The 16,827-nt window shown below is 40.0% G+C and overlaps 2 protein-coding genes and 1 pseudogene across 6 annotated transcripts in view; 1 reads left to right on the forward strand and 2 right to left on the reverse strand.

Moving 5' to 3' along the window:
- Ccdc66 (coiled-coil domain containing 66) overlaps positions 1-14,194 on the forward strand; it is a 33,795-nt gene extending 19,601 nt beyond the window's left edge. For 4 of the 5 annotated variants that reach the window (XM_050158080.1, XM_050158083.1, XM_050158084.1 and 1 more), the window contains 10 exons: positions 3,933-4,180; positions 4,354-4,438; positions 5,749-5,910; positions 6,797-6,941; positions 7,411-7,539; positions 10,142-10,638; positions 11,731-11,768; positions 12,471-12,721; positions 13,129-13,253; positions 14,047-14,194. In XM_050158080.1, coding sequence (XP_050014037.1) covers positions 3,933-4,180; positions 4,354-4,438; positions 5,749-5,910; positions 6,797-6,941; positions 7,411-7,539; positions 10,142-10,638; positions 11,731-11,768; positions 12,471-12,721; positions 13,129-13,253; positions 14,047-14,133 — 1,767 coding nt within the window. In that variant the 3' untranslated portion in view covers positions 14,134-14,194. The remainder of the gene's footprint in view (positions 1-3,932; positions 4,181-4,353; positions 4,439-5,748; positions 5,911-6,796; positions 6,942-7,410; positions 7,540-10,141; positions 10,639-11,730; positions 11,769-12,470; positions 12,722-13,128; positions 13,254-14,046) is intronic. The other variant, XM_050158082.1, reaches the window with a different exon arrangement.
- LOC126511229 (uncharacterized) lies at positions 7,958-8,051 on the reverse strand (annotated as a pseudogene).
- The window catches only part of Tasor (transcription activation suppressor), a 53,449-nt gene continuing 49,963 nt past the window's right edge, over positions 13,342-16,827 (reverse strand). Inside the window, exons 22-23 of the mRNA XM_050158196.1 lie at positions 16,606-16,770; positions 13,342-15,750 (exon numbers count right to left, since the gene is read on the reverse strand). Coding sequence (XP_050014153.1) covers positions 15,269-15,750; positions 16,606-16,770 — 647 coding nt within the window. The 3' untranslated portion in view covers positions 13,342-15,268. The remainder of the gene's footprint in view (positions 15,751-16,605; positions 16,771-16,827) is intronic.

The following is a 16,827-nucleotide window of genomic DNA, read 5'->3' on the forward strand; positions in this document are numbered from 1 at the left end:
CTAGAATATTTTTATTTTTTGATTTGGCCGAAGATTCTGGGTAGATACAACTCTAAGCATGGTAAAGAATGTGAAAAACTAGGAATTTGAACTGTATGCTAAAATTCTATGAGTCACAGTTTAAGTGATTTTTAATTGAAAATATTTTTTAAAAATTTAATTAAAATTACATCATTCCCCTCTTCTGTCCTGCTCCTGTACCAACTCCAGTGTCTTCTCTTCTTTATCCATTGCTATTGCACACACATACAGACAAATACATTTAGAGATAAAACCCACTGAGTCAGTTCACTGTTGCCCGCGTGTTCGTGTTTCAAGGACTGAGCACTTGGTATTGAGTAACCAGGGGCCTCATCCCTGGGGAAGACTACTTCTCCCCCCTTTGACTCCTAGGTCTTCATCTATGGATGGGGCCTGAGAGTTCCCCATCTTCACTGGGATGTCAACTGTTGTTCATGTCTTCTTTAGGCAGCCGTGTTGCGATTTCTTGGTTGTAGCTTCTCTATCATAGCTAGAAGACACATTTACAGGCAGACTTTCTGCTTCTTTGGCTCTAAAAGTCTTTCTACCCCTTCTTCTGTGAGGTTCTCTGAGCTGTAGATGTAGGTTGTAATATTAGGGGAGCGGCGGGGCTGCGTCCCCAGCACCCAGCTGCCCGCATGGCTAGCTTATGCCCAGAAATAATTACACAGAAACTGTATTCTTTTAAACACTGCCTGACCCATTAGTTCCAGCCTCTTATTGGCTAGCTCTTACATATTGTTCTAACCCATTTCTAATATTCTGTGTAGCCCACGAGGTGGCTTACCAGGGAGGATCTTAACCTGCGTCTGTGTAGGGTGGGAGTATCATGGCGACTCCTCGATTCAGCTTCTTTCTCCCAGCATTCTGTTCTGTTCACTCCACCCACCTAAGGGTTGGCCTATCAAGGGGCCTAGGCAGTTTCTTTATTAATAAGAAATCACTCCCACATCAGTAGGTCTTGTGTTGTAGAGTATCACCTGGGCCTTTGGCAAGTCGTGTCTTTCTATAATGATTTGCTGCTGCTGCTGCTGCTGCTACAAAAAGAAGCTTCTTTGATGAGAGGTGAGGTCTGTATTTACGTGTGGGTATAAGGGTAAGTATTTAGATTACAGCTAGGAATTACACTGGTTTAGGGAACTGATAGTTGTAGGTTTCCCAAGGCCCAGAATCTCATTAGCCATACTATAGCTGACTAGGTTTACAGAAGCAAGCATGATTTCCCTCCTATTAAGCAGACCTTCCTTGAGTTCAGTTAGACAGCATTGATTACTGCCAAGATATGAGTGCCACTGTTGTCCCGTATGCTGGTCACTGTTGGGCATCACAGCTGGATGGGACTACTGGTTGCTTCCTCCCTGACCTCCTGTGCTATGACAGCTAGTCTGCAGGAAGGATGCTCTGGCCCTCTAAGGATGTGGTGTCTTCAGCAAGATGGACTTACTGACTAGAAATACCCTATCTTGTTTTGGGAGCCTCTTGCACTCTTCTGACCAGCAACTTGAAAGGTTTCTCGTGGTTGGCTTAGGAGTTTTGCTAGATAGTCTGTGGTTCTTGGTGGAGGTACAATGACCCAAATGGTGTAATTTCATTTAAAATATACATTTGTATACATATACACTTAGATATAATTTTAGGTAAACATAAAATAATACTTAATATTACTAAATTATTATTAATTATTATTAAATAACTCCTGTCATTCTTATTATTTATCCCTCCTCCATCTCCTTCCGTATTGCTTTCCCTCCTCCTACGCCTCAGTAGAAGCCCCTTCCCCTTTTCCCTATGTACTTCCTGCCATTCTCACTAGAGAACCCCTTACCCCACCCCACATCCCATTTTCTTTCCTGGTTTCTGAAGTTTCTCTAGGACAGTGGTTCTCAACCTTCCTAATGCTCTGACCCTTTAATACAGTTCCTCATGTTTTGGCGACCCCCAACCATAAAATTATTTTGTTGCTACTGTTACAGATCATAACGTAAGTATCTGGTATGCAGGTTGAGACATCTGAAGACTTGGAACTAGGAGCCGTGGGCGAGGCTATTCAGCATTTGTCTTTCGATGTCAGCATGTTTTCTAGTTCGTCCATTTACCTGCACGTTCCATGATTCAAGATTTCTTTCTCTTTCCTTTAACAGCTGAATTGTATTTCGTTGTGTAGCTGTCCATACTTCATTGCCCAGCAGCCAGCAGCCAGCAGCTGGCTCCATTTCCTGGCTCTGTGAACATCACCGGGCGAGTGTGTGTGAAGCAGGCTGGAATGTTCGTTGTTGTGAACATCACCGGGCGAGTGTGTGTGAAGCAGGCTGGAATGTTAGTTGTTGTGAACATCACCGGGCGAGTGTGTGTGAAGCAGGCTGGAATGTTCGTTGTTGTGAACATCACCGGGCGAGTGTGTGTGAAGCAGGCTGGAATGTTCGTTGTTGTGAACATCACCGGGCGAGTGTGTGTGAAGCAGGCTGGAATGTTCGTTGTTGTGAACATCACCGGGCGAGTGTGTGTGAAGCAGGCTGGAATGTTCGTTGTTGTGAACATCACCGGGCGAGTGTGTGTGAAGCAGGCTGGAATGTTCGTTGTTGTGAACATCACCGGGCGAGTGTGTGTGAAGCAGGCTGGAATGTTCGTTGTTGTGAACATCACCGGGCGAGTGTGTGTGAAGCAGGCTGGAATGTTAGTTGTTGTGAACATCACCGGGCGAGTGTGTGTGAAGCAGGCTGGAATGTTCGTTGTTGTGAACATCACCGGGCGAGTGTGTGTGAAGCAGGCTGGAATGTTAGTTGTTGTGAACATCACCGGGCGAGTGTGTGAAGCAGGCTGGAATGTTCGTTGCTGTGCTGCTTTTATTCTTGGCAGATCTACTCAGTTGCCAGAATATTCTTTCCAAAAATTGCAAATTTAGAGGCTGTTTTAAATGAAGAATCAATTAAATACAACATTTTCTTTCTGTGTACCTAGATGTTTTACACTGTCTACCAGAAAATGTTTAATATGCAATTCTGAGGGTCAGAGTGTGTCTCCTTAGTGCTATGAACAGATTCTTTGCTTATCAGCATTGCTTCTCCCAGGGAAAAATGCCTTCCTGGGTTAGATCTGAGTGAATACCCCGCTAAGATGACCCTGTCGCGGACTGACTTCCTTAGGAAGCAGGACTGCTAGAGTATCCTTGCAGCTCTGCCAGACAGGAGCAGCAGGGGAAATGGGCTGCCGACTTGAGTAAACAAGTAGATGGCCAGCCAAGGAAATGATACGTTCGGAGGTGACTCAGGAAGTTTGTAAGATTCCAAGTACTTACAAACTTATGCATATTGTGAAATGATTTGGCAAGTTAAATATGCTTATGAAACTTTCATAGAATGTATTCAGTGTGGTGTGGGGCACTGACCGCTTTCCCAAAGGACCCAGGTTCAAGTCCCAGCACCCACATGACAGCTAACAACTCCAAGATTTGACTCTTTCACACAGACTTACCTGCAGGCAAAACACCAATGCACACAGAATAAAAGTAAATAAATAAATAAACTTTAGAAATGAATTTTTAAAAAAATTCTCAAGATAGTTACCTAATTATATAAGGAATTAAAAAATACAATTTGTCAGTTTTTATGATGCGTAAACTACTTGACTTCTTTTTGAGATTTTGTTCACTTTTTTAAAAATTTGAATAGGTGCTCTGCCTGCAGATATGTCTGTCCCGCGTGTGTATAGTGGCCAAGGAGGCCAGATGAGAGTTAGGGTCCCCTGGAACTAGAGTAACTGGCAATTGCCAGCTGCCAGGCAGGTGCTGGGAACGAAAGCCAGATCTCTTCTTGGAAGAGCAGCTCTCTCTCCAGCCGCCACTGTTTGTCGTTTCGAATTTTGTACGGGAGCAGTTGAAAAGGTTCTGGGTGTTTCTCTTTTGTCACTATCAGGGCGAGGAACATGACAGATGGGCAGTGCACTTTGATTCCTTAACGAGCCATGCTGGCTCTCAATCTCGGCTGGCCTGTCAGCGGACGCACCAACCCCTGGAGTCCTGTTGTGTCTCTCCTGACACTCAGGAGCTGGCTGATGGCCACAGTGTTTACACACCTCCACTTGCCATCCAGCTGGACCCTTCAGAAGAACAGAGAGCCAAACCTGTCACGGATATGACTGTGTCATACAGTCAGAAAACAAAGTAAGTTGACATCTAGCCTTTAGTCTTCAGAAAGTGTATTTGACTAGAACTCACTATGTCAGGTAGTTTCAGCTTGGCATTTTTCTTTGAAATAGAAGTGATTAAAGATGTAGCTTAAGCAAAAAATGGTTAACCTTTCTGGCAATTCTGAATGAATAATGTGTGTTTCACAGCTTTCTCCGTTCTATGACTGCGCTCTTGGACCCAGCACAGATTGAGGAGCGGGAAAAACGCCGGCACAAACAATTAGAGCATCAGGTATCACACTTTTGGTGTTTGCGTATTGTGCCTCACATTGTAAAACAGTGTTCTTTGCCTTAGATGGCCAGCACACACTTAAGTAAATGGAAAACTGAGTATTTTTTCCCCGAGAGAAGCTTGAATGTTAGCCAAGGCTGGTCTTGAATTCTTGATCTCCACCTCCCAAATCCCGATTTTCAGCTTGGGTTCAGTTATATCCTGCTGTAAATCGAGTCTTTTAACACAACTGGTATACTATTAGAAATAAGCTTGGGCTGAGGACCAGACAGTATTATTGTCATGCATCCTGCCTTCTGGTGGATCTATTAAATGAGTATGTTGTATACATGACTTTGAACTATTATTAAATATTAGCTACTCCCTCAGAGTTCCATTTGGGTCTTTGAAAGAAAACATACCAAAAAAAAAATCAAAGTAGATGTCTGACTAAGCAATCCAGTAGGTAATATAAGGCTAAGATTAAAACTCTTTTCAGGCTGACGTTAGAGACATTTCATGATCTAAGGTTTTGTGGTTCTCTTTTCTCTGAAGAGTTTGATGTTGAAATGAGCCATGTTGCTCAGATGTGGCTCAAACATTTTCTTACCTAGTCTTCTGAGTAGCAGGGGCCACAGATAGACATTCAGCATGCAGTTGAAGCACAATTAATAAAAACTCAGAGAGAGAAATTGGAGTTAAATCTGAAGGTCAGAAAAGCAAAGCAACCAGGCACTGGCTCTTACCTTGACCTTGGTCTGAAAATGGCGATCCTGCCTCTAAGAATCTCAGAATGAGACTGTGCCTGAGAGCTGTCTCCTCTCATTTTAAAATCCTTTCTAGGGCTGGGATTAAACACAGGCACCACTCAGTTTCTATGGCAACTAGTGTGGCTACTGGGATTAAAGGTGTGTGTCACCACTGCCTGGTCTGTATGGCTGACCAGTGGGGCTGTGTTTAATAAATGAATAAGCTTCATTTATTAAAATACAGATGACATATCTCTACACTCTGTGCCCAGTGCAGATGGCACTCAGCGTGCACCGCTGTGCCCAGGCTCAGCAATTCTTGTGAATGTTTTGTGAGTAATTTGCCCAGTTAATTTTCTTTTTTGATCACAGTACAAAGCTGAGAGTATCTCCCATTTATTAGTCAGTGTGGCAAGTAGTGAGGTAATTCCTTTAGTTGATTCTCTTTTGTGATACACATGCTAGGAAGCACAATTATCCCCACCCTCCATTGTGTGTCTAACTGATAAATTATATTATCATCAAAGCCAGCGCTATATAAATTTTTGTTTGTGAGAGTAACTTGTAATTACTTCTGACTAGAAAGCAATCATGGCTCAGGTAGAAGAGAACCGCAGGAAGAAGCAACAGGAAGAAGAACAGAGAAAGAAGGAAGAGCAGGAAGAGGAGCAGCGCTTGGCTCGGGAACGGGAGGAGATGCAGAGGCAATACGAAGAGGACATTCTGAAGCAGAAACAGAAAGAAGTAGGTACTTGTATTGTGGACGTAAGGAAGAGGCTGGAGGTCTGCACATTTTGAATTGTACAGCTACATGTGGAAACATTACAGCTAAGGAAAGGGAGGCCTGGCAGGGTCGCGCTCCTCATATGGTCCACGTCTCAGATGCTGCATGCTGGCATGTTAATGGGAGGTGCTCAGGGTGAGCGCAGCACCAAGCTTCATTATTATCTGGATAGCAGATACATAGAGCCCGGCTCAGCAGGTAAGGCGTGTTCACCACCAGTACCTGGAACACATGTCCCAAGAAAGGATTTGGAAAGCTGACTTATGACCTCCATATACACACTGTGGTACAAACATTAGCACCTCCTCACCCCTAAATAAATCAAAAGTAATAATGATTCTAGATATTAAAAAAGAGCAATGATTGGCTGGGATTGCTGAAGAAATTCCTGACTGTGTTAGAGGCTTCCATTGGGCTGAGTAGGTAGGGTAGTCCAGTGCTGTGTCTGAGCTGACCGGACAGAAGAGCAGAGAGAGCATCCGGTGCTGTTTCAGTTGTCAGTGGTAAAAACACCAGGTCTGCACTTTCTTGCCAGTTTCTACTTTGTACCTTTCAAAAGTAGGATGTGGAAAGGTATGGTTTGCACCCCAGTTTCATGGACTAGGCTGAGACAGATGGCATAGTGGGGGTACACACCTGTAATTCAACGTTTGGAGTTCCTGTCTAATAGCAAGAACAGGCATGTTAGAATTATAATCGCTAGCAGGCCCTAATGACTGTTCCTCAGCTGATACCTATCCCAGCACCCGCTCTGTCGGGGAAGCTTGAGTGTTTGTACTGAATGTGACCAGTCACGTCACTGAATGTGCTTGCTAACTCTTTTACTGGATACGTTAATCTTGCTAGGAAATCATGACTCTAAAGACAAACCAGCTGTTCCACACCATGCAGCGCGCTCAGGAGTTGGCGCAGAGACTGAAGCAGGAGCAGAGGATCCGAGAACTGACTCAGAAAGGACATGACACATCCAGGCTGATTAAGAATCTTGGCGGTAAGTGACTAATTGGAATTTTATTGATAGTTTTGGTTCTGAGGATGATTTTAAATACTTGTCTACTTTAAATCCTTAAAAACACACATTAATTAAATATTTTTAAAGGAATGGAAGCTTTTCGCTCAACCACCTTGAGAAAACTGCCCTAAAACAGTACATGTTGCAATCTTTTTCATAGAAATTTTCACAGTAATCCTGACATAGGTAAAATGTGCACTTTTCCATCCTTAGATTTTTAAATTCAGCAAGGTCCAAGAATATAGGTAACTTTTAATAATAAATTTAGGCTACACTGTAAGACTAGCCTTTCAAAAATTTGACTACAGTTTATGACAATTGGGTAAAGTCTTTGACTGCTGCTCTACTTTCCCAGGGCCTTTTGTGCTAGGCAGACACCGTCAGCAGCTGGAGTGGTAGTACTCTGCGTGTCATTTTAAGGTCTGTTTCTCATTGCCATTTAACACAGCAATAGTGGATTATAAGGCGTCCACTACCATTTCCAGTTCAGGAAGAGATGCTGAGGAGGCTGCTGAAGAAACCCGTGCAGCTACCCCTTCCACAAACTCTCCCAGGACGGACATTGGCGTGCAGACAGGTATTCATGGAGAGCTTTATTGTTCTGTTTCACATTTAAAGTAAAGACATCTTTGCAATGAGGTGTCTTGTAGCCAAGGGTGACCAAGAACTAATATTCCTGCCCCCACATGTGGAACACTGGGATTACAGGCATGTAGCACTGTGCCCCTGGGGATTGAGCCCAGAATATAGTGCATGCTAGGCAAGCGCTTGATCAAATTTCTACCTAGAAATTTGCATAGGAACTCACTATGTAGACCAGGCTGGTCTGGAACTCTCAGAAATCTTCCTGCCTCTCCCTTCTAAGCTCTAATTAAAGGTGTGCACCATGTCCAGATGTCTGATGTTCTTTAACATCTTCTTCATACTTGTGCAGTTACCATCAGTTTTATAACCTTTTCAGTACTCAGATTTATTTTCTATGAAAGATGCTTTTTAAAAATACAGAATACATCACCAATTTGCACGTCCTCCTTGCACAGGGGCCATGCTAATCTCACCCGTTTTAGTGTATGCACACTGGAAATGAGCTCAGTACTCAGTAACTCACAAATAAGTGGCCCTTCTACTCTCTCCAGCTCACCGTCCTAGAACATTCTAACTGTTCTGTACTTTTCATGTAACCAGAATTATGCTGTTAAAGTGGTCTTTTGTTTCTGGCTTACTGACTTCCAGCATGATATGCGGGTTTATCTATGTTGTAGATCTTATTATGACACAATTCCATTTATTCCTTAGACTTCCCTGTGTGAATTATACTGGATATTCTATCTGTGGCCATTTCAGCTATTTCTACTTTTTCTGTAGATGTTTTGTTCTCTTAGGAAAGAGTTAGAATTTCTGAGTTATGTGATAGGTATTGGGGAGCCGCTGAACTATCATCCAAAGCATCTCTCTTAGCAATGTAGAAGTGTTCTTATCTCTCCATGTCCTTGGAAATCTTGGATTCTAATCTGCATTACCCCAGTGACTGACTGATAATGCATGTATTTTGTGATGTGTTGGTTTTAAATTTTAAAGACACTCCTGAATATTTTAAAAGATTTTTAATTTAGTATATATGTATAGGGGTGGATAGGTGAGTGTAAATGAATACAGTGCCCATGGAAACCAGAAGACAGTGTCCAATTTCCTGGTAGATAGGTAGATAGGTGCTGGGAAGCAAACTTCAAAGGAAGTACTGCTCTTAACCTGCCAGACCAGTTCTTCCGCCAGCTCCTAGGTTTGGAAGTTTTTAAGTTCTGCAGAGGCATCTTTGATTCTTTTCCAGGGGAGATGTAACATCTCACCCCAGAAAGGAAGCCCAGAGAGCAGAGTGACAGCTGCACCAATGTCCCACTGGTGAACTAGGTAGTTTTATTGGGGTTACTAACAGGAGGGGTTACTACTGAGGATCAGGGATAACTCCAAAGCAGCTACATCACCTAAGAGCCCACCCTGAAAGCTGCAACCTGGAGTTCTGCACAGCTTGCAGACAGCACCACAGTAAGACTTTCCAATGTAGTTCTGCTGGGCAGAATCTCCTCTAGCAAGGCTTTTTTTTTTTTAATAGTGCTGGATGGGGGGGTCCCTCAAGAATCTTCAAGATTTTTCTTAGACATGTGTCCTTTTGTTTAACTCTTGGGGCTCAAGAGCACCCCCCCCCATTTCTGAAGGAAACAGACATAACCACATCACTATTTTCTGCCAGTTACTTGTGATTATCTCAGCACACCAGACTAGCCAGAGTTCATATTACAGTATGGTGAGAACTGGTGTAGGGCATTTGGTATCTGTGGTGCCACTCAAATGCATTCTTAAAACTGCTTTGTTAATGGTGAGGTTGAATGCTGTACCTGCTGTAGAAAACAGTACAGCAGTTGCTCAAAAAACTTAACAATTCCATTTTGGGGTTTACACCTAAAATAATTAAAACAAAACACAGAAAAATTCCAGGTCTTCCTCAAATAATAGAAACTTGGAGTCACAGCAGCATTCTTGAGGTTGCTCCCAACCTAAGTGTGTATGCAGATAAACAAAATTAAGCCAGTTTTATGCAGTGGAATAAGCATAAAGAAATTCTGCAATGTGTTCAACATGGTTATAAATTCAGAGTTTTATACTATTTGAATAAGCCTATCTGTTACTTTTATATTTTTTTTGAATAGCCTGGAACTCTGTAGACCAAGCTAGCGGAGCTCGCTCCAGTCCTCTTGCCTTTGCTTCCTTTCTGCCGGAATGACAGGTGTGTAGCACAGGGCTGGTTATGAGGGCTAGTTTCTAGAATATCAAAGCTGAATAGTAGTTACCAGCTTCTTTTAAAGGGGATAATTAGCAGTTCTTTAATGGATAGTTTTATTTGGAGGATAAATTCTTACGGATGGAAGAATGGCACAACAGGTAAAGGTGATTGCCACCAAGGCTGAGGACCCGAATTCCATCCTTGGAATTCACATGGCAGAAGAAACCGACTTCTGTAAGATGTCCTTTGACTCCCATGTGTGTGACATGTGGCATGATCCACCGCACTAAATAAATAAATGTGACTAATAAAGACAGAGTCATTACGTATCTTTGAGAAAAAAAAGTGTATTTCCACCATATGTTTTATTTAAAGTTAATCATTTGGAATTTTTATCTAGATGACTTAAATTTGGGAATTTTCATCAATGAGCTACAACACTGTGGATCATTAACAGAAAGGGGCACTAAAAACTTTTCTTCTCCAGAGATTTCTACAGAGTTTAATGGACATACTAGCACTAAAAAAGACAAGCAAGAACTAAGTATTGCTAAAGGCACTAATTTAGACAAAGAAACCAGCTGGCATAATGGCCAGTGTAATCAGTACAGAAGAACAGAGAAACAAACAAAACATAGTATGAAGAAATGTCCTAAAAAGCCTGCTTGGAATATAAACAAGCCTCTGAAAAGGTATGTCCCTGCATCAGCAAGGTACCCCATCCATCTCCAAAAGGAGAAAGAAGAAAAAAAGTTAAGAAGGCAGATGGAGCTGCTTCACTTACTAGAGAGAAACAACCCTGAGAACCTCTCCCAAAATAGAGGCCCTTCCCCACAAGTTCTTGCACCATCTCATCGAGAAACTGAGTCAGAGAACAGGTTGCAGCTAATCAAAAAGGTAAGGTTTTTATTTCATTACTAAGTATGTATTGATGTTTCTGAATTCAAAGTAGTTACCTAAATCCATGCATTCAGAAGGCTGTGATTCATCTAATAGGTTACAGAAAATTACACCGGTGGTCAAAGGAAGACATCTGTGCTTGTTATGTGAAGTAGCCGACTGTTGTATAATACCTGCACTGAGTAGCTGTATTAGAGACTAACACCAAAAGCCAAATAATCTTTACTCAGATGAATGCTTCTTTATTCTAATGTATACAAAACTGTCATAATACATAAATGAAGTAGTATTCAGATGTAAAGAAAATTCAACCGTATCTTGAAAAAAGCAAAACAAAACAAAAAACAAACAAACAAAAGCTTATAATTTAACAAGCAAATATACGTTAGGGGACCAAAAAATAATAGGCGACTAAAGAATGAAATGTAGGCAGGATACATGAATCCTGAAAGATAAAAAGCTAATTTATCTTTTTTGACAGACAAGTGAATAAAAGCATGGTAGTGAGTTTAAGACCTAAACAGAGCCGGGTATTTCTTTAATCCCAGCACTCTCGAGATAACCAAGAGGGTCTGAAGCCAGCCTGGTCTACATAGGAAATCCTAGAGACCCTTCTCAGGAAGAAAAAAAAAATCCAAAAAACTTAGCAAAGCTCCAGAATGGTCATTCTAACTTAGAAGTTCACTGTGGTGTGTAGTTTTGGGCTGATGAAGTGTTTGAGTGCCTTCCTTAAAGTAGCTGTATGCAGTCTTTGTGAGATAATTAGAATACTGTGATTTCATTAAAACAATAAAATCCATACAGCTGATGTAGAAAGGAATTAATTACTGGTCCTGGAACTATACTGTATCCTATACAGTATTAATTAGATGATTTAAGCATGTCTGAGAAGTCAGTGAGGAAGCTCAGCAGAATACCTGCCTCAGAGCCTGATGGCCTGTGTTTCTAGGACAGATGCAGTTTTGTCTTCTGCCTTCCGTGCAGACACTGACACACGCGTGCCATGTACATACACAATGTTCTAAGTATCTAGGGACATGGAAAGATGTCACTCTTACTTCGTGTTTGCTTGTGTTATCCATCTTTTAGGCAGAAGAACCTCTGAAAACTTCAGATATTAAAGAATGGTATGTATATTACTTCCTTAGCTACTTAGTGCTTCTTGTGTGCAAAACAAAATACCCATTCAAAATCTGGATGACAGTTCCATGTGCAGATGAAGGCAGTAGTAGGAAAGAGGTGTGGCTGGCTTTTCATTTGATTTAATATATAGAGGTTTTTTTTGTTGTTGTTTTTAGCTGAAGTGGACCTAAACAGGTTTGATTTTTTTCCATGTCTATGAAATAAGCATTCAGCCTGGATAAATCCGATAAGGAAACGAATTAGTTAAAAACAGTAAAAAGCAAACAAACACACAAACAAAATGCAGTTATTAGGTGGGAGGTTTGTAGTGACCCTTTGCTATGCACAGACCAGACCTGGTTTAGACTCGTTTCACAGTACAGCTCTAACAGGGACTTCAGTTCAGATAGCACGGGCACAGCTTTATGGGAAATGCCCCATATGGTCTTGTTTTATGAAAAATTACAGATCTTAGGTTGATATCCATAGTATTCCTTAAGGTAGACCAAACACATCTTGAATGAATTGCAATGTGATTAGATGTGTCTAAAACATGCCATTTCTAGGGACCAGAGAGATGGCTCCGCAGTTAAGAGCACTGACATGGATTCAGTTCTCAATGTCCACTTGGTGGCCCACAACCATTTATGACTCTAGTTCTAAAACATGTAATTTCTTATTAAAGTTTGGGTTTTTGTTTTAAATAGGTTCCAGTTATCAGCAATAAAGAGTAGAACTCAGCAAACTCAGACTGATTCAGTACACTCGCCATTAAAAAATAGTGACTATGAAAAAGAGAACCTGGCCTTAGGAGACGGTCAAACTCAGTTATCAGAGGAGATGTCTGAGACAACTCACTTCATTCCCTATGTTCGAACAAATGAGATCTATTATCTTGATCCGGACGCACCTTTGTCTAGGCCATCAACCCAAGAGAACCAATACCAAAAATCTCATGGTAAGTTAAGTAGCGTTACTACAAAAATTGAAGATGTGGGCTAGACAGATGGTTCAATGATAGAGTGACTTGCTCTTTCAGAAGTTTGGTTCCCAGTACCCACATTAGGTGTTACAGTGCCACTTAACTCCAACACCAGGCTTTCAGCCTCCGTAGCCAGTATGTACACACATACTAACCTAATATAAGGCCAGACAGTGGTGGTGCACGCCTTTAATCTTAGAACTAGCACTTGGCAGGCAGAGGCAGGCAGATCTCCATGAATTCGAGAAACTGTATCAAAACAAACAAAAAAAAATGCTGAAACATGTAGGGTTGGGAGTTCACTAAGCCTATTAAAAGTTTAAGACATTACTGCTAACTATTAGTAATTTGCTTGACAATTTTAAACCTCATCTGTCCTTTAGACTGTGACCAACAACAAGAGCTATTTAACTCTGACCATACCAGGGATCCACTTCTTAATCCTAAATTGGTGAAAAACAGGGATCGACAGCAAGCTATCCTTAAGGGGCTTTCAGAATTAAGACAGGTATGAACTTTTAACCAAGTATAAGTATCTATTTAGATGTTTGTTCTCTCTATATGTTTGTATCCTAAGAACAAAAGTCCCAATACAGTTTGGATATTAAGACAGTTTTTATTTAAAAATATGTACATTTAAACATCAAAACACAATAAAGTGCTAAAACAACAAAGAAACAAATATACAATTATGCTTTAGTGAATTTTAACCAATATGGTCCATTCTTCGTAAGTTTAGTTCCAAGAATGAAATTATATACACGGAACTATTCACCAGACACTTCTCCAAGTTTTTATACAAGCAAAAATAAAATCCAGTAACATTTGAAACCTACCCGGGGGCTTATTACACTGTATTTGAGAAGAATTTGTCTCGTGTCGCTTACCCTTTATTGTTCTTCCTAAAACTAGAAAACTAACCCATTTACTTGTATCCTTTAAGTGCTACCTCTGGTTACATATAGCTTGAGCACATTACTCAACCTTGGTAACTCACACAAAGGAACAAGAGAAGTGTGATAGGCACACTTCACCATAAAACCCTTACACTGTTTCAGCAGAGCTAAGACTCTCACTGACACACTTCTCATGATTTTGAAAGAAATCATCCACGTTGCTTATATAGTAGAAAATACTCTAGCTAGGTAACAACCAAAGGAGGAGGGACCACTACAAAAATTACTAAAAAAGATGAAACTTGAGCTATGTCCAATAACAATTCTATCCTGAGCCAATAATTTTTCCCTACCATGTATTTAAGTTGGCTATCACACCTTCACTAACTATCAATGTGATTGCAGGGTCTTCTCCAGAAACAAAAGGAGCTGGAAACGAATCTCATACCCTTAACTGCAAACCAAGAAGATAATTTTAGTTCTTCATTTTAAATATGCTCACCACTCAACTGCATTTTCCAAGCACCCAATGAAAAACTTCACATTATGTAAGAAAATGCTGTATTTTTTAAAGACAATAAAACAATTTATAGTTTTAAAAAAATGATCTCTGTAAAAAAATGATCTCTGTCATACTAAGACGTAAACTTACTTTCTACTTACCATACTAGAGAGTCTAGAGACCTCTGACCTGTCAGCAGTGTTGAGGGCGTGAGAAGTACTATTATTAACACACCGAGCTAAACTCTTACTCAGAGCACTCAAATTCATTTCAGAATCCTGTTTTTTCTTTTCTATAAATTTTGTTTTCATTGTATTAAAAGTGGAGATGCCCCAGTTGTCACAATATTAACAGTAAGCAAGTGATATGTAAGTTATAGAAGGGCTTGAGATTTATCTCCACCATGCAGTTTTTGTATAGATTTAGTACAGCACTAAGGTACGTAACTAGTTCCAAATTTATCCAATACCATTGAAAACAGAAACTCCATCTTAAAAAGTTCATTTGACTATAGATCACACGACAGTATTTACCAAGGATCTCAAAAGGCTGACAAAAACGTACATGAAGCTAAATTTTTACACAGCTAAACCTGAACATTGAGAAAATGCTACTTGGTATTGTAGACATAGGTTTGCTAAATTGCAATTGCACTGTTAGATATAGCTTGAGGTACTGAGCCAAAATCCTGTAAATATTGACACTGCTGGCTTATACCTGTGTAAAAACACTATACAAAAGCTTTAATCAAAATAAATAATTGACATTTCAGCAGTTATCATCTGACATTAAAGAAAATCATTTCTATTTACCATTCTTTTATAAACATCAAATTTTACATATAAAACAGACTTCAATTTGAAGCCCAAGTACAGGTAACAAATGTGAAACTGGAAGGTGCCAACATGAGATAATTTGATTACAGTATGTCCAAAAAAGGTATTTATTTCAATTTTCAGATGCTTCAAATGTTACAGGTCATCATGATTTAAGTATATGGGAAAGAAAAAATGTCTTAAGTTAGGAAACTTGAAAAACATCAATTCACTTTTCAGAAACTGGAAAAAGTCCACAGCCTTTTTTTTTTTTTTTTTGAGTTATTGTAATTTATCTTTGGACACATCCTTAACTTAATGAAGATTTCTCTATATCCAAGTTTTTGTAAGCAGATAAAAAGTAATTTTCATTTTCTTGAGACTGAGTTGATGCAAGGGCATATGGTGTCCCCAGAAACGTCTGATGAGTGAGAACATTAAAGTGACTAAACTGGCGGGACATTTCTAATTGACTTTGATAAGCCTGAACGTTGCTATATGAATCTTGTTCTGCTGAATTGCTGTTTTCTCCTTCAGAGCATACTCTATCAATAGGAGCTCTCTCTTCACAATCAATATGGGAAGTTTTATCTTCTAATAAACTGTTTTGCACGTCAAGAGATGACTGCAATTCAATTTGATTATTGTTTTTTTGATCTGTTCCACTTGATCCTTTGGTCTCTCTCGCCAATATTTCTGAATGAAAACTGCTGAATACTTCTATGTGTGAGATTTCGTCCCCTGAATCCAGAGACATATCCTCTTCATCCTTTTCACCGTTTTCTAAAAGAGCTACATTTAAAACACAAAAAGCCCTCCTCTATTGAAATACACAGTTTGTTTAGTTTGTAAAATTATACACTACTCACACAACATAGTGCGTCAGGATCTGCAAAGTCCACAATCCCTTAAAGCTTGGTCTTCTGCCACAAGTTCACTTAGTCACAACACTCACATTAGGTGTGAGTGTCCAGATAATCCGATGCTAAAAGCTTCTCGAAATGTGTTCACGTTTAATGTTGGGAAATCCCAACTCCCAGCTCCAAAGGGTTTAATGTCAAAACAGCATCTAAAGTTATACGGTAATTCAGTATTTCATAAGACAAATATAAAATAAAACTTCTGACATGTAGCTTCACTGAATTACTAACTGCTTATCTCTACTGAATGCTCAAGTCATCTCTGCTTTTCACAAAAAACAATTTAAGAACAGCTTTTATTTAGCGTCTGGAACCAAGCAGAGGCCAGCTCACAGAAGATTCAAGGTAAGATACCCTCACTACCTTGTAATTAAACTAGCACATATATCTGAAGACCTTTTGTAGCCCAATAATCCCTCTACCTGCCTTCAGAAATACAAAAACTGACAGCAAAGAGAAGGCAATAAAGCTTTTACTCCCTCAGAGGGAAAAATAAACCTCTAAATATGTACCGTCCACAGAATAGACGAATGAATGCATAGCCTATACTAACACTTGTACTGACTACAGTATAAATAAATGAGCAGATCTTATATATACTAAGTCCTACAGTGATGTCTACTATTGACTGGAGTAAATGGTTTCAATAAACATTTAACTATGGGATAAACAAAACCATTCCTCATTCTGTCTCACCTAAAGAAAATGAAAACTACTAAAAAGTTACCTGACTGTGACTCAAGGTTCTCATTGGCACCAAGCAGCGGAAGATTTTCTTCTGTGACTGAGCTGTGATATCCCACAAGACTTTTAAAGTTTTGCATAAAGTCTTCAGCAGTTGCAACTACAATTCCATTATCTGTATAACTGGAAACCATGTTGACAGTCTTCTCTAAATTAAAGAGAGAAAATGTATAAAAACTGATATATTCAGAATTATATTAACATC

The sequence above is a fragment of the Alexandromys fortis genome, unplaced genomic scaffold, assembly GCF_014885135.2.
Source record: "Alexandromys fortis isolate MF-2015 unplaced genomic scaffold, M_Fortis_MF-2015_v1.1 scaffold_106, whole genome shotgun sequence".
NCBI lineage: Eukaryota > Metazoa > Chordata > Mammalia > Rodentia > Cricetidae > Alexandromys > Alexandromys fortis.